The sequence below is a fragment of the Myotis yumanensis genome, unplaced genomic scaffold, assembly GCF_028538775.1.
Source record: "Myotis yumanensis isolate MYYU_CA2020_CCGP unplaced genomic scaffold, mMyoYum1.0.hap1 SCAF_3, whole genome shotgun sequence".
NCBI classification, from domain to species: domain Eukaryota; kingdom Metazoa; phylum Chordata; class Mammalia; order Chiroptera; family Vespertilionidae; genus Myotis; species Myotis yumanensis.
In genome coordinates, this window is record NW_027223754.1 from 63,686,763 (window position 1) to 63,703,614 (window position 16,852).

The following is a 16,852-nucleotide window of genomic DNA, read 5'->3' on the forward strand; positions in this document are numbered from 1 at the left end:
AAATTTTAGAGAGAGGGGAAGGGACAGGGATAGAGAGATACAAACATGGATGACTCCTGCACGCCCCTAAGGAGATTGAGCCCACAACCCGGGCATGTGCCCTGACGGGGAATTGAACCAGTGACCTCTTGACTCATGGGTTGATACTCAACCACTGACCTAATCTGGCTGGGCATATTATTTAACGCTTTACACTAAAACAGTGGTCGGCAAACTCGTTAGTCAACAGAGCCAAATATCAACAGTACAACGATTGAAATTTCTTTTGAGAGCCAAATTTTTTAAACTTAAACTATATAGGTAGATACATTGTTATTAACTTAATTAGGGTACTCCTAAGGCTTAGGAAGAGCCACACTCAAGAGGCCAAAGAGCCGCATGTGGCTCGTGAGCCGCAGTTTGACGACCACGGCACTAAAACATCTCACAGATTATGAAAATAGAAATTGGGCTCTTGATTTAATAATAGTAGTTTTTGTATGTGTTTCTTGCTCATTTTATACTGTAGAAGAGTATACCCTTGTATTGTGAAATATGTAGTGAAGTCTTAAGGATTGAAAGGGGAAGATGGTTCAACATATGTACACATAGAACAAGAAAGGGAGAGAGAAGACAGAAAGATAAAAAGCAAGTGTGGGAAAATGTAAAAATTGGTGACTTGGGGTAAAAAGTTGAAGTAGTTTCCTAGGGCTCTTGTAACAAAAGGCCACAATCTTGGTGGCTTAAAGCAACATAAATTTATTTTCTCACAGTTCTGGAGGCCAGAAGTATAAACTCAAGGTGTCAGCAAGGACAAGCTATCTCCAAGAGGCTATCAAAGAGAATCTATTCTTTTTCTCTTCTAGCTCTGGAGGCTGTGAGCATTCTGTGACTGGCTACAACATTCTGATCTCCCTCTCTGTCTTCTCTTTGCCTCCTCCTCAAGTCTGTGGACCTGTCTGTCTCTCTCAAATCTCCCTCTGACTTTCTCTTTTAAAGAAAGATTAGAATTAGGGTGCATCCTAAAAGCAGGATGATCTCTTCATCTCAAGAGCCTTAACTTAGTTACATCTGTGAAACCCCAATTTACAAATAAGCTAGCATTACTAGGTTCCAGGGATTCGACAAGGACATGTATGTTGAGGGTCCACCATCCAACCAACCACAGGTTTTAAAGGAATTCTTTGTACAAGTCTTGTAACTTTTCCGTAAGTTTCACGTTATTTAGGAGCAAAATTTTAAAGAACGAATCAAATACTATAATCAAAGGTCATAATATCTGACATGCCAACTTTCTTTTAAAGATAAAACTCAAAAATATGCACAATATACAAAATTGGAATAATGTCCTTTGTGAATTTGTGCGTCAGCATCATTCATTGTTTGAAGTCTTTAGAGATTATGTGATGTCAAAACTCTCTTCCATGTTGTCTGGTCTCTCAAATTTTTGCTTTAATCTCCTGAGAACATTTAGGATATCAAAGGTCACTTTTATTTTAAAAGGAAGAACCCTGTTCTCAATTTTACTCTTTGTAGGAAGACAAAATGATACTTTCTATGATGCTAATTACCACAAGATGATAACTTCTTCTAAGGTAGTAGGGTCTTGATACCCCCAAAATATTTTGTCTTGTTTGTTTGATCTTTGATTAGTTTGTTTTCTTTTATATAATGTTTATTGATCTTAAGAATCACCCTTTAAAAAGATTTTTAAGCAGTCACTCACTCTGCCCTAAATTTGATTGTTTGTTAGAGTTACAGGGACCGTATGTAATATCTCTACTATGTAAAATAATAAATGAATGAATTAAATCAAATAAGTTTATACCAAATAATAATCTACTCACATAAAGCTGAAAGCATGAGAACCAAGATGAGCATTCAATTGAGCAACTGCAGAAGAAAACATGAAACATATGTATGCACCATTTTAATCTTCTACTGGGGAAAAATGAGTAGTAATGGGATAAGGATGGAAGAGAAAATGCTTTGCTAACTATAAAAATTAGGTATTTAATGATTGGGATTGGTCATTCTAGAAAATACTTCTTGAGGCTTACAGATTGTAGGGTTTTTCAGTATTCTCTCTCCAATGTCTATCCTCAGCACACTATTTATGTTAAGTAAACATTGGTTACATGAATGCATGTATCATGAGTGATTTAATTAATTAATTCACACAACAAGCAAACATAGTCAAGCTTAAATGTTTTGCAGTTTAAATAATCATGGGATGATGGAACTTCTAAATAAAGGTGTGTGTATGTGTGAGTGTGTGTGTACCCAAACATATGATGCTTTTTACTTGGACAACCTTTAAGAAATGTGGAATCACAGACTAAAGCTGAACACAGTCTCAGGTGCTCATCTGGTTCTATGCCTTTCTTCAGGAGACAAGCAATTATTATCCCCATGATCTATTAAGCCACATGTTCTTTAGCATGTGACAGCTAAGGTGATGCTGATCAAAAAATATTGCTCTTCCTTCTTAAACAATTTCACATGCACAAAGATGGTTAACAAGCGCCTTTTCAGAGATATTGTGAGAAAACACTAGCAGCCTTGGTCTGGAGGAGTAATTTACGACAGCGAGGTAAATGGTGTCCAAGATCACCTTGATCACATTAGCCATCCCCTGCTGTCTTTCTTTAACCCTGTTGACAAGTGGAATAAAAAAAAAAATAAGAACCCAATGAATCCTACTTCAGCTGCTTACTCCATTTCTTCCTCTGGTACCTGCTGCCTCAGATCATCTGTTAGTAAGTTAACAGAGGAGGGACTGGAAGGAGAAACTGCAGAGGAGTGAGTGAGTGAGAGAGTGAGTGAGGAGTGTGGTTAATAGAAGGCCTTGTGTTATTGTTCCTCTCCCCAAATTATACTCCCTTTTAGTTCATTAACTAGAAATGTGGCAAGGTGAGGGAGATGAAATTAACTTGTTCTGACATTAGTTACAGACAGAAAAGTGTAGCAGCTTCCATAGTACTTTGGCCCCAGAGAGAGTTAATTGGAAAACGTGTTGTGTGGTTAGGTGTCGTAATGAAAAATAAAGAAATGATTGAGAACAGTGAAATCAAATTATAAATATAAATGCAGGTGTGCTGAAGTTTCTAGCCACTTGCAAAATTGAGAAATACTATCAAGATGTGCAAATACATTGCTCTAATTAATTTTCCTAGTGTGAAATAAAATATTTATAAAATTGAGAATTCTGCTGTGAATAAAATTTTCTCTGTGATATAATAAACTAAAATAAGCCATACTTTTTATCTATCTTAAATGAAACTGAACATATTTAACTAATAAAGAACTAAGTAAAAGAATTTCATTATAAGTAAAAATAATTTATATTGGGGCATTACTCTAAGTTGCTAAAAATAATGAAAGATATTTAATAAACAAAGTACAGACTGATTTATCTTAGAGGACTTTATATTTGGTTTTTAAAAATATTGTTATGAAAGCCGTATTATCTTACCCTTCTTTAGAACCCTTCTTCATGGAGGGTAGGCAGGTGAGAAGAGATCGACCAGAGAAGTTGTATGCGTATATGTATAACCATGGACACTGATAATAGGGTGGTGAAGGCCTGGGACTGGGGGTGGACTGGAAGAGGTTAATGGGGGAAAAAGGGAGACACATGTAATACTTTCAACAATAAAAATTAAAAAATGAAGAATTAGACCTTTAGTTTTAATGATATTGAACAATTCAGTTATAACTTAGAATGATTATATTTAATTCCAGTTTGTCTTTTTAGATGTGAAATGAAAAATTTTATTTGTACAATATTTTGTAGATTTCTTAAGAATAGATTTGAACAAATCATTGACATAAAGGGTTAATTGAGAAAGAAACATACTAATATACAAAGTATTTCTCTTATATGGAGCTCTAGAAAGATTCTATTGTCAATCCAAACAGAGCAAACTGAAATGAGATAATTGGGAAGGTGCCCATAAAGTCAGCCTGAATATATTATCACAACTATATATGAGATAATATTTGTTTTAAAAAGATTCTATGGCACTGTAAACTCAGTCTCATTAGAGACTGCATTTAAAAGGCTTATAAAGTTACTCATTAATGTTATCTTGTTGTATCTCCACAGCTTTTTCATTAAAGAAAATTCAGCAGAAAGCATTTTCTCCTGATAGCAGGAACCAATTTGCAATAAATGTTCTGGAAACCACTAGGGAAGCCATTACTGAGGTCTAATAAAAACAGACAAGCGTAACTTGTTCTATATTTTTGTTTCAATCACATACAGATGAGACCCCGCTTTCCACACCAACTGCAAGAGACAGCCTTGAGAAACTTTCTCTAACTGGGCATGGACAACCACTACCTCCCGGCTTTCCGTCTCCTTTTCTGTTTCCTGATGGATTGTCTTCCATAGAGACCCTGCTGACTAACATACAGGTAGGCCTTTTTGCAACCTGCGAGCAGGAACATGAAAACCCAGCTGCAGAGTTTACAAAGTCATACTTCGCCAGTTTAAGCTACTCGTGAGTTTGACTGAACCATGGTATTCAACTTTTTCCAGCAATTTAAGATTTCAAACTTGCTACACTAATCAAATTGGTTTAGAAATACACAAATATGTATGTTGAGCCTTAAAAATACACTGGCATGAAAATGACCTAGGTGTTTTAAAAATCACGTTGCCTAAATGTTCTTGTTTTTGCTGACTAATGGGAAGAATTTAAATGTTTAAGTTTGCCTGATTTACTAAATGACGGCGCACTAGTTCTAATAAATATTTAGTTATTTTTAAACTGTTGGACTTCCAGTGAGGAAATGATATGTTTAGTCACTTACATACATCTAGTGTGAAGGAATCCAAAAACATCTCTTCTTTCATAAGTAAGTTTGTTTCAGTTAATAGGGTTTCTTCAAAGAATAGACTTCAAAAAGCCATACAAAACTTTCCACGGATTTCCTATGTAGTCCTCAGGATGTATATTTTATGTACAGTACATTATGAATCAAAAATACTTGCAGTTAACAATAACATAGAGCATGGAGCCAAGTAATAAGAGCGTGTGGGATAAAAGAAAGCATGATTTTCTTGCCCACACATGAAGTGATCATGTGGGCCCCAGATGGGGATTTTTGCCATCTATTTCTCCACATTTGGAGTAGCTAGTAGCATGAATGTGCTTGCAGATACTGTGCTGATAACATATTTTTTCCAATTTTTACCTTAGCACTCCATCCTTGGTGATATTTTTCTGTACACATTTCCTACCGTATTAAACTTTCTCCCAGTAGAAATGTAATCAATTTTATTTACCTCTCCAAGGATATAACAGAAGGCCTTTAATGGAACATATCTTCTCATGTATTAATGTGGCATTTTTAATACTAATGTAATTAGAGTCTCCAGAACTGTATCCAACTTTAAGGTTTTATATCTCAGTAATTGAAATAAATCATCAATCTGCCCAAATTTAATCAAGGCCAAATAGTTGATTATATTTTAAAGTAAACATAATACTTTTTCTAAATTTGACTCATAGTAATTTTGCTATGAGATAGATTTTTTTCAATTTCTCTCTTTTGTTAAATTAAATGCTTTCAGAAAGTATCCCTCAACATTTTAGAATTTGCATTGTGACAATAGGGAACAATTCATTTTTTAAATGTATACAACTTTATATGAAGCAAACAAACAAACAAAAAAAAGGAGGCATTTACTTAAAATCCTCCATCTAGTTGTATGTATTTTCACTAACTAAAACCTCTTTAACCAGGAAAGTGGTAATTTCATTTTAATTTTGGCAGAGAAAACATTTCTGTGTTTCTTCAGTGTAAAAGCAGCTTGCACACCTGGAGAGGGGCTTGCACATGGCCTCCTCTGTTGTGTGGATACCACGTCTCTAGAAGAAATACTGTCAATTTGGAAATGTTCACCCATCCCAGCACAGTGTTACCCAGACAAGAAATGTTATCTACATCACCTCAAACTATAACTATTTCTTTAAAAAGAAAGAGAGAAAGGAAAACCCTAGTTTTACCATGTATACATTTAGACACTGTTTATTTTATAGAAGGCATCTCTAGATTGAATATACTCCTCTTTCTATGCTCCAGCCAGCCCCAAAGACATATTTTAGCAAGAGTTGATGATAGTATGATAGTGAAGGCAAGCTAAATGATTTCTAGTTCAAAATTATAGCAATCTGAGACTGATAATGTTAGAACCCCTACAATAAGAATACTGTATTATAAATAAATTATACATGTCGACTACAGTCTTACATATATGTAATGTGAATATAGATGTAGATAGTCTATATGTATATATATGTGTATTTAATATATATGCATATAGGCATGCACAGGTATATATATATATATATATATATGCACACATGCAAATACACACACAAAATACATAGATACATGTACACATATACACACATACATACACACTGAATTTATGATTAGTAATTGTTTTATAGAAAGTCATGGATGATGGTTCTTTTAATATTGCCACATTTATTGAGTTATAGTAATATCCTTAGAATGATATAGAATGTTTAAACAGTCGTGATCCTGGCTTATTGGACATACAGTATAAATGTGTTTGCTGTCCAAATTCTAATTTTGGTAATTACATTCTGCCTACCTCAATTTCCTCTGCAATTTCAATTACATGCAGTGTGTTCTCTTCTTTCTATTTCAAGACGGTCACTTTTTTGGTAAGTTTAAAGCTCCATATTTCCTTTGGAGGTATTTTATCAGGATAGTAATGAAAAATAATTGAGTTGAAAATGTTTAATTTTTCAAATCATACAATTTCATATCTAAAATTAAAGATTCATTATGCATATCTGCTATTGTAATTAAACCCAGGTTATATTTAAATTTAATGTACATGAACTCTGTTTTTTTCTTAGAATTCATGACCAAAAAACCCTTCAAAATAATATGTTTAAGGAGTAATTGTTCTAATATCCAATAATTTAATTTCTGATATTCTATAATTTAATAATTCTCAGTTTTAAAATTTATAATGGATACTATAGATGTTTCTTTCATGACATGTTATAAACATTGAATTTCTATAAATGTTATTTTTTGTGTTTTAAAACAGGACCTGTAGAATAGTACTATATATTAGTATACTAATATTTTCAAATATATTATATATAGTATAGAAAAACACTATATCTACATTTTTGGTACCAGATTTTACCAACTCTGTCTTGAAACTTGAGTTTTTTGTAAATTAAAAGTAATAATGGATAAAGATGTCTACAATAAAAGATAGTAATTTCAATTTAGTGAGAGGTATGATACATGCTAGATTTTGCTTTTTGGGGGTTTTTAATTTTTATTTAATATGAAATTTTGTTTCTGTTTTTTAAATGTTGGCAGTCTTTCATATGGCTTTATTATCAAAATATATCTATAGAAAACTCCCTGTGAAATTTCAGGTGAGGAAACTAGAAATTTAGTGTCAACGTACTAGATGTGACACCTTCAAACATTAATTACCGTTTGACCACATTCAAAGGAGAATTTTACCAAATATTTTTAGTCTGAGCTTTTATGTAATAATCATAGCTAGGATCTATTAGTACATAGACTTGGGAATAAATAATATACATTCATTACCTTATTAAAGTAATTATTTAAAGTAACTTATAAATGTTAAAATACCAATAGGTAAATAAGTAAAGAGTAGAAATATAAAATAAGGGTAGAGAATATAAAATTTAGTTAGAGATGAGGTTGGCATTGAAATATATGCCATAAGGGAATATATGACAGGAGTTTGGTTCACTATAGTTTTTCCATATGGAAGAATTAAACAAAGAAGAAAGACCTAAAAATAATGTTAAAACCACAATAAATGGCTGTCCCAGATTGATTCACTATGGTTTCATAAATACACATAACCCAAATATGGTATTTAAGAAGTATGCTCTACTTCTTGTTTGAGGTAAAAAAAAAAAAATGAAAAAGAATTTGTCTTAGTACTAAGACCAAAATACTCCAATCTCCCAGTCTTTACATTTTGATAACATGTATGTATATTTCATACATTTTAAGAAATTAACTTTTTTCATTTCCATTGTTAATACATAATTGTAATTATAATAGGGTTAAACAAAATAATTAGGAGGAAACTTTTCAAAAAGATAAAACAACAAAATAGAGCATTGGCTTCAAAATATGGGTAGGTTGAGATCAGATATGTTGTTCTTACACTATATCTTTTTCTCTTTAATCATAAGTATGCATTATATCTTCTCCCTTTTAATTCCATTACCATTTTGTAAAAAGAGATAATAAAAAATTCCAGTAAAATGTATCCAATATTCTAAAGATGGTTTACTATGATGAAGAGAATAGCAAGCTCTTAAAAATATGGAGTATATACCATATTTACTATTTTTCATCATACTCTACTATAATACTCTTTCACTTCTGACATTTCTGGTCATCAAAAGTGTCTGGTATTTTATCCCACACCAAGTAATTCTGCAACAATAGCTGAGTGCCCCACATTTTAATTCAATTCTGACACCACATACCTGGATAATCAATTCCACAAGACTGCCATTGCCCCCACTTCATATGCCAATTGCAAGTCTAGGTTGTAAATTGTGCTTCTGACCAACTGACCCACTCAGGTTCCTCACTAGCACAACTCAAGAACTCAGGAAAACATTTCACTTGCTAGTCCTATAGATTAAAAGCCTAATATGCTAAGTGCCCAGTCATCTGGTGACCAGTCAACTATTCAACCAATCAAAGCATAATATGCTAATGATATGCTAAAGCCTCTCAACTGCTCACTATGATGTTCACTGACCACCAGGGAGCAGACAGTCGACTAGTCGACCAGTTGCTATGATGTACACTGACCACCAGGGGGCAGACACTCTGACTAGTAGGTTAGCTTGCTGCTGGGGTCTGGATGATTGGGACTGAGTGAGATGGGCCAGACATGCCCTGGATTCATCCTGTGGTCCCTCCCTGGCTGGCCAACCTCCCATGTCCCTCCCCAGCCAGCCCTGATTGGCCCCGATCAGGACGGGGCAAAACAGGGTGGGACACACCCTGGCACCCTCCTGCTGTCACTCTCTAGCCCCGATTGTGCACTGGTGAGGTCCCTTGGCTGACCTGTGCCCTCTCGCAATCCGGGTCACCTAGGGCAGTGGTCGGCAAACTCATTAGTCAACAGAGCCAAATATCAACAGTACAACGATTGAAATTTCTTTTGAGAGCCAAATTTTTTAAACTTAAACTATATAGGTAGGTACATTGTTATTAACTTAATTAGGATACTCCTAAGGCTTAGGGAGAGCCACACTCAAGGGGCCAAAGAGCCGCATGTGGCTCTCGAGCCACAGTTTGCCAACCACAGACCTAGGGGGATGTCAGAGAGCCAGTTTTGACCTGAACCCGAAGGCCACTCCCCTCAGGAGGGTGCCAGACGCAGGGCTCACGGTTGGTGAGTGCTACTGTGCCAGCGCGAACCTCTTTAGCACTCACCTCTCTCAATCAGGACTGATTGGGACCCCACCCATGCACGAATTCATGCACAGAGCCTCTAGTTTATTATAAGAAGATATTATTCAGGAACAGCCATATGCAAGTGAAACATGGGGCAAGATATATGAGGAGAAGCTCAGAGCTTCCATGACCTTTCTGGGTACACCACACACCCAGCATTTTCACTTATTGACCAACCTAGATGTTCTCACTTTTGAGATTTTATGGAGGTTTCACTTCCTATGAAAAATTGATTAAATAATTCATCACAGGTGACTAATTCACCCTCTAGCCCATCTGCACTCCCTGGAGATCAGAAGGGTGAGGCTGAAAGTACCAACCCTCTAATCAAAGGGTGGGTTCCCCTCACATCCAGTTTCTATTTTTAGGGACTTTCCAAGAGTGACCTTATTAACATAAACTCTGGTGTACTTCAAAGAGGCTTATTATGAATAACAAGACACTCACTTTACTTTTATTGCTCTTATCACTTAGGAAATTCCATCCAATGTAGCATTTCAGTGCCAGGATCAGCATAAGCACAGGATCAGCATATATATATAATCACAGTATCACAGTCAGTCTCTAGCTGATTATATACACTATTAGATGAATCTTCTTTTGTTGTTATTGTTAATCCTCACCTGAGGATATTTTTTTCCATTGATTTTTAGATAGAGTGGAAGGGAGGTGGAATGGAGAGGTAAAGAGAGAGAGAGAGAAACACATTTATTAGTTACCTCCTACATGTGCTCCCCAACAGGGGCCAGGTTTCTGACCTACAACCCAGATATGTGCTCTTGACTGGGAATTGATTGAATCTGAGACCCTTTGTTGTACAGGTTGATGTTCTAACCATTGAGCACACTGGCCAGGGTTACATGAATCTTCTTTATACCCTTACACAGTGGATTTTGTTGCTATTCCTATTCTACAGATGAGAAAATGGAGGCAGATAAACTATTTGATTAAGGTCACTCAATGGTGGTGATATCTGAACTTAAACAATGGCTGACAAATTGCAAAGTTATGCAGATCATATGATGGTTTATATCTAGAAGTGCTTTTGATGGAGAGTCCATCATTGATCCACTTTGGAGCATAGTAACCGTAACATTAAACCAAGTATAGCTATATCTTTTGTTACAAGAACTTCTGTGAAAAAATGAATCAGTCGTTACTCTTTTAATCATAATTCTTCTGTCTACAGAAGTTCTTGATTTAAAGAGACATTATTCCTTCCCATCCCAGGAAGAAACATGAAAAGGAATGATTAAGGTTAAATAAGCTGGGGGGTTCTGATCTAGGCTTAGCGAATTTACTAATTTGGGATCTTGGACAAGTCACCTGATTCTCCTGGGCCTGGATTTTCTCATATGTAAGAGGTTTTAGTTAAAATGGGAGATTGCTAAAAACCCCAACTATGTTATTTGCTCTCATTAGAAGATGTAACACATTGTTGAGCACAAATTTTGCCAAAGGAGTTTCACTGACACTCAAGGAACCTTACTTATCATCCAATTCTGAAACAAAGTAGTCTAAAAAACAAACATGGACCAAGTAAACTTTTTTTGTCTAGGAACTAACTAACATATTAAGGGATGTTTCTTTCATATCAGTATCACTGTGGATACTCTTATACAAGCAGAGATTTGTGCTTTCTAGGCTATAATAAAAATAGTTATAACATTGCTAGATCAATTATAGTGCCTTTTTAAAAGAAATATGTAGAGACTCCTCCTATAAAAACTTATGAAAATAATTTAATTTACAAGATATATTATTTTAGAAAACAAAAATATTGGTGTGTTATGATAACCATTATGCCTCACTTATGGGAAAGAAATTTGAGACATCGAGTAAGCTTAAAATGCATTTCTTTAGAATCGTCATTGTCCAACTTCAAGATCATGAAAATTGACCTCCCCTTGGAGGAAAATTCACATTTTAAACCAGTGTCTTTTACTGTAACTCACATTGTCATCATAGAATGTTTCTCCATACTGCATGTCCACCTGAGACCCAGCACTTAGCATGACCTTTTTGCACATGACCCCTCTGAAAAATTTACAGAATTACACAAATCTGAGACTACTATTACCACTGAAAGTTAAAATGGTGTCCTAATGATTGGTAGCTGTGATGAGCACTACTTGCTACAGCTTTTCCCAGCCCCCTGCTGCATTGAAGTTTAATCGGTTTTCTGTCTGTTTTGCAGCAGGGCTGTCATGGGCAATAACATAATTTTGCATATGCATCAGTTTGGCTCTAGTGCAGATTTTTGTTCACATTGGACTCCTACTGATGTGCACTGATTCAAAGTCTACAAATGAAACTTAATTTTATATAGCTTATAAGTAGTCCCTAGAGGGTATTGGATCCTAAAAGCTAATATTTTTCAGACATAATCAGCAGGAATAGGTAATGTATTACCATTAGCTACATTAGCAGCAAATATAACAAAAGGAAACAGTAAACATAAATGCTCTTAGCGACTTCATACTTTACAAGAAATATTAATACAAAATAACACAAATTAGGGTTGCAGTTTAATGTTATTCAACATGTTTATTCATAATGATTGTTTCATATTTAAAGAACACCAAAATACTGTGTTTTATCAGCCAAGGACAATAATAGTTTATTAGTAATCTATTTTAAACAGATAGTGATAATACAACCAATCAACACAGTAAGTGGTGCCAACGTTGGCATCTTGCTAAATAATCTCTAGGCATTGCAGAGAGTACATCTTTCAAAGATAAGTCAACAAGAGCAATCAGAGCAGAAAATTAGAGTTTGGTATCTTAGAATTAAAATACAGCTAAACTAAAGTTTTAATTGGGGTGATCTGAAAGGGCACTTGATGCAATGATCTCTTTCATTTGTTACTAATTGTTTGTTCCTGATAAAGGGAAAAAAACACACATATACAGGAATGTTGCTGAATTGAGTGAAGATGGCAGTTTCCTTAGCAGCTATGTTTTATTGTCAAAAACGAGAGTGGGGGAGGGGCAAACTGTCTCACAGAAATCCTTTAGCTCGTTTCACATCACAATAATTAATCCAGGGAATTCAGGGTCAGGTACAACAAACATGAAATAATTTATACATGCTTGAAAAGAGACTAGACATGGCTCATGGCAATGCTGCATTGGTCGGCAGAAGTAAGGGAACATCTTTTTTTGTGGTAACAAGTCAAGAGTTGCAATTTCTGATTCAAGCTGCTTATGTTGTCTACTGCAAAGGGGTCACATGGCAGAGTAGATCTACGAATGGATCAACTTCCATTTCATATATAACTTCTGTTGCAAATGTCAGATTCTGATGTTCATGGACCAAGGCAAAATATTTTCTACTTCCAAATAGCTTTTTGTATTCCTGAGTTGCTAAAAATAGAAATTTTAGCTTTTATTTTTACTAACAATTTTACTGACAATTTTCTAAAGCATCTTAGGAGAGAACATATGCAACATGCTTTGTATATGTTTTACATATTCTCATAGCCTCATTTTCAAAAATCTCAGAACATTATTAAATTAAAAATAGCATAAAGATTTAAAAATAGCATACAGGGAATCAATATATGACTCCATAATCAGTTGAATAAATAAACCCTGCCTTTACCATTTGCTCATGAATTGCTATCTTGTCATATAATCCCCTATAAGTTATTCTTGATTTATTATGACTATTTTAATGCTTTTTAAAAAATAATGCACTATGAAGCCACTAAGCTTTAGATTCCTTACAGATCTATCTCAAGAAAAAATACCAGTATTATAATTGTTATTCAGAAAATGTTCAAAATATACTATATTATAGGCTCTCTCTGGGTCCTAGGGGCATAGTCCCAAATGAGAGAAAATGTCCCTGCCTCAGAGAGCTTTCAGTGTAGTATAGGAGACGCAATATAAAGCAATAAACAAATATATGACAACATTACATAATAGATGCTATGGCCCTAACCGGTTTGGCTCAGTGGATAGAGCATCGGCCTGCAGACTCAAGGGTCCCAGGTTTGATTCCGGTCAAGGGCACGTACCTTGGTTGCGGGCACATCCCCAGTAGGGAGTGTGCAGGAGGCAGCTGATCGACGTTTTTCTCTCATTGATGTTTCTAACTCTCTATCCTTCTCCCTTCCTCTCTGTAAAAAATCAATAAAATATATGAAAAAAATAGATGCTATGAAGAATTTCGAGGAGGGACTAACAAGATATGTTTGGGTAGGTGGTAAGAGAAGGCCTTTCTTGGGTGGTGACTAAGCAAAGGTGAAATGAAATGAGGGCATAAACCACAAAAATTGGAAGGAAAAGCATTCAGGAAGGGAACAGAAAGAGCAAAGTCCCTTGTGCAGAAACAAATTGGGAACCGTAAAGAAGCCCACTTTATCTAGTATAATTTTCGTAGGAAATGGTGGTGAAGAGCTCCCAGAGATAGGTGGGTGGTGCCAGGAACACTTGGGGTTGCAAAAACCATGTTCAGTCTAATGTTTAACTCAGTTCTTTTTTACACATGCTTATGTGCTGCCCTCATTTAGCGTTAGATTTAAATATTCTGATTAGAAGCAACTGAACTTGAATGCCGAAAGTAATTGCCTTCCTAAAATATTTTCATTAGATTTAGAAATGTTGTGCTTTAGTTATAGTGCTTGTCCTAGTAAGTACAGAGTGAATGCACAAGAATGGAAGAATTTGACAAGAGGGTTCTTCTCTTTTGAAATGCTTTTAAGTAATGAATGAAATGTGCTTTGTACCAAAATATATCAATTCTCAATACTTTCTTTGTACAGGGGCTCTTGAAAGTTGCCATAGATAATGCCAGAGCTCAAGAAAAACAGGTCCAACTGGAAAAAACAGAGCTGAAGATGGATTTTTTAAGGGAACGAGAACTAAGGGAAACCCTTGAAAAACAGTTGGCTATGGAACAAAAAAATAGAGGTATTTTCAAACTTCCAAACATGTTTAACGCTTTATGTAAAATATTTACAATAACAGTACTATGCTTGGTGATTTACCATGCTATCAGGCTATACTTTTTGTTTCTTACTTATAGCTAAAGTTCAAAGCAAAACTTGAATCCTGGGCTCATGTATTTCTTAATCTCCAGTGTACATGGTTTCTCTACTCTTCATACCCAAAGATATTGAAATATATCCATTATATCATTAATCACATAATTTTTATTATGAGCTTAACAAATTTATAAATTTAAGATGCACAGCCATGAAGATACATTTTATAAATATTCACACTTGCCTTTTGAAAAACTCGAGTTAAAATCATAAAGCTAAAAGAGAAAATACTGATTAGTCAAGTGAAACAGATTTAGTAAGATATTTATCAAATGAAATTGAAGACTGATGGATGTCTGAACAAGTGACCAAAGGTGAGTTGTATAATAATGCTTCACTCAACAAGGTCAAGTACACATTAGAGTAGAAACCAATATGAGTATTTATTGGGTAAAAATAATAATATTCTCAATCGGTTGCTTCTTTTAACACACTCTACAATGTATGTATACATAATTTTAAAGATCATTTATATTTGTGTGTTTATTTTATGTATGAGATTGAAGAATATTTTGTTTACAACCAACTTTCCCATTGCCTCAACAATAAGTTTCTCCTAAGTATTCTAGAAAGAGTGCTTCTTTTCTTTCATTTAATAAGTATCCATAACAAATACTATATATATTCTTCTTTTGGATATTTGACATTTAAAAATTAGTGTTCTGTTTGTTTTCAAAACTGACAGGACTTAGTATGTTTTTTCATCAGTTACTATGAAGCCACAGCTAGAGGATTCCTGGGATGAAGTTGATTTAGGAAATTGTCAACCCAATAGTACAGTTCTAAATAATGTGGCTTCATTAACATAATCAAAACAAGATAAACATTGGTAACAAGGTATGTTCTAAGTGCATAATGAAATTTGGTTGGAGTTCCTTATATGGGACCATATTCCATATGATAGCCATGTCTTGATTTTGTCTGCACCTGGAAAAGTCTTTCTTTTAAAATTTTTTTTACAAGACTTAAAGGCAGATACTTGAATTCCTAAATTAGCTTTTGGTTACTTGAGGGACCTTAAGAGTTTTATTGGTTCAAATCTGTTGGATTTATACTCTGTTTTACTTCTTTATCCACTAGAGGGCAAAACATTTCACAGTTCATACCAAGAACTCCCATTTAATTAATTGTGAACAATAAATTAAAGGTAATAACTGTCAATAATTATCTCTTATGACTGTACCTATTGAAGCAATGTATTATTCTGAAGTGAGAACATGGCATTCCCGTTTGGTTCAATCACACAGGAAGGAGACAGTGAGCGGCCAGTGGCAAGGTGATGGCTATTGAGTGTTTAGTGCCATGGGTGTGTACAATCCAAATAATAATTCAGAAGCTACTGTTTCTTTTCAAAGAGACTTATAAGCAATCATCTTTGGAAAGGGAAATAGTAGGACTGTGATTTTGTTAAGATAAGCATATAATTTTCATACTATTAAGTAAAGGAAATTAGCATATTTATTTGAAACCAGCTTTGTTTTTTTTCTATAAGACGGTACACTTTCTGTTAATATATGATACCAGCAACAATAAACTCAACAAGATAATGGTCTGACCTCTTAACAATATTAATAATTATACAAATGGGATATATGGACACTAGAAGTTGTAACTAAAATTCTTTCTTGAGGCATATTACCCTACTTTATATACTGACTCAACACTGTGTTACAGAATTTTTTTTAATCTGTAGTAAGAAATCAAATAGCACACTTAGGATGATTGCTCCTTATTACTAACAGAAGGATTTTCTCATACAGATTCTGTCACATTAAATCCACAATATTTAACAGCCATAAAAAAAAGTATTTCAAAGAAAAACATTTGTATGCTTCCCATATGCTGATTGCTTACTTTATGTACATATTGTAAAAAAAATCATACTGAAAATACAGCTGACATCCAGGTTATGAAGAGCATTTATTTGTCATTATTTATTGATTACATATTGCAATACAAATATTTAAATTCTCCAGTAGGAAAAAAATGTATCATAATCAACTTTTTGGATCATAATCTACTTTCTTATACCATGGCACATTATTATTAGCAGTAGCATAATTAGCAATGAGGTTTTATTCCCCACCAAATGCCTGAAGAGTAAAAGTATAACATTCTTGAAATGTGTTATAGTGTATATACATTTGCTATGAGGTAATTATTAATAATTATTATTATAATAGCTTCATCCAAAATATTTCTGCTTATATATGTTAACAGTAATTAAAAATATGTAGCTCCTCATATAAAATAATATTGTATTTCCTAAAATTTCAAGATAGGAAAAAA

The 16,852-nt window shown here is 34.3% G+C and overlaps 1 protein-coding gene across 1 annotated transcript in view; it reads left to right on the forward strand.

Moving 5' to 3' along the window:
• The window catches only part of DACH1 (dachshund family transcription factor 1), a 437,658-nt gene that overhangs the window by 376,720 nt on the left and 44,086 nt on the right, over nucleotides 1-16,852 (forward strand). Inside the window, exons 7-8 of the mRNA XM_070408964.1 lie at nucleotides 4,247-4,398; nucleotides 14,282-14,429. Coding sequence (XP_070265065.1) covers nucleotides 4,247-4,398; nucleotides 14,282-14,429 — 300 coding nt within the window. The remainder of the gene's footprint in view (nucleotides 1-4,246; nucleotides 4,399-14,281; nucleotides 14,430-16,852) is intronic.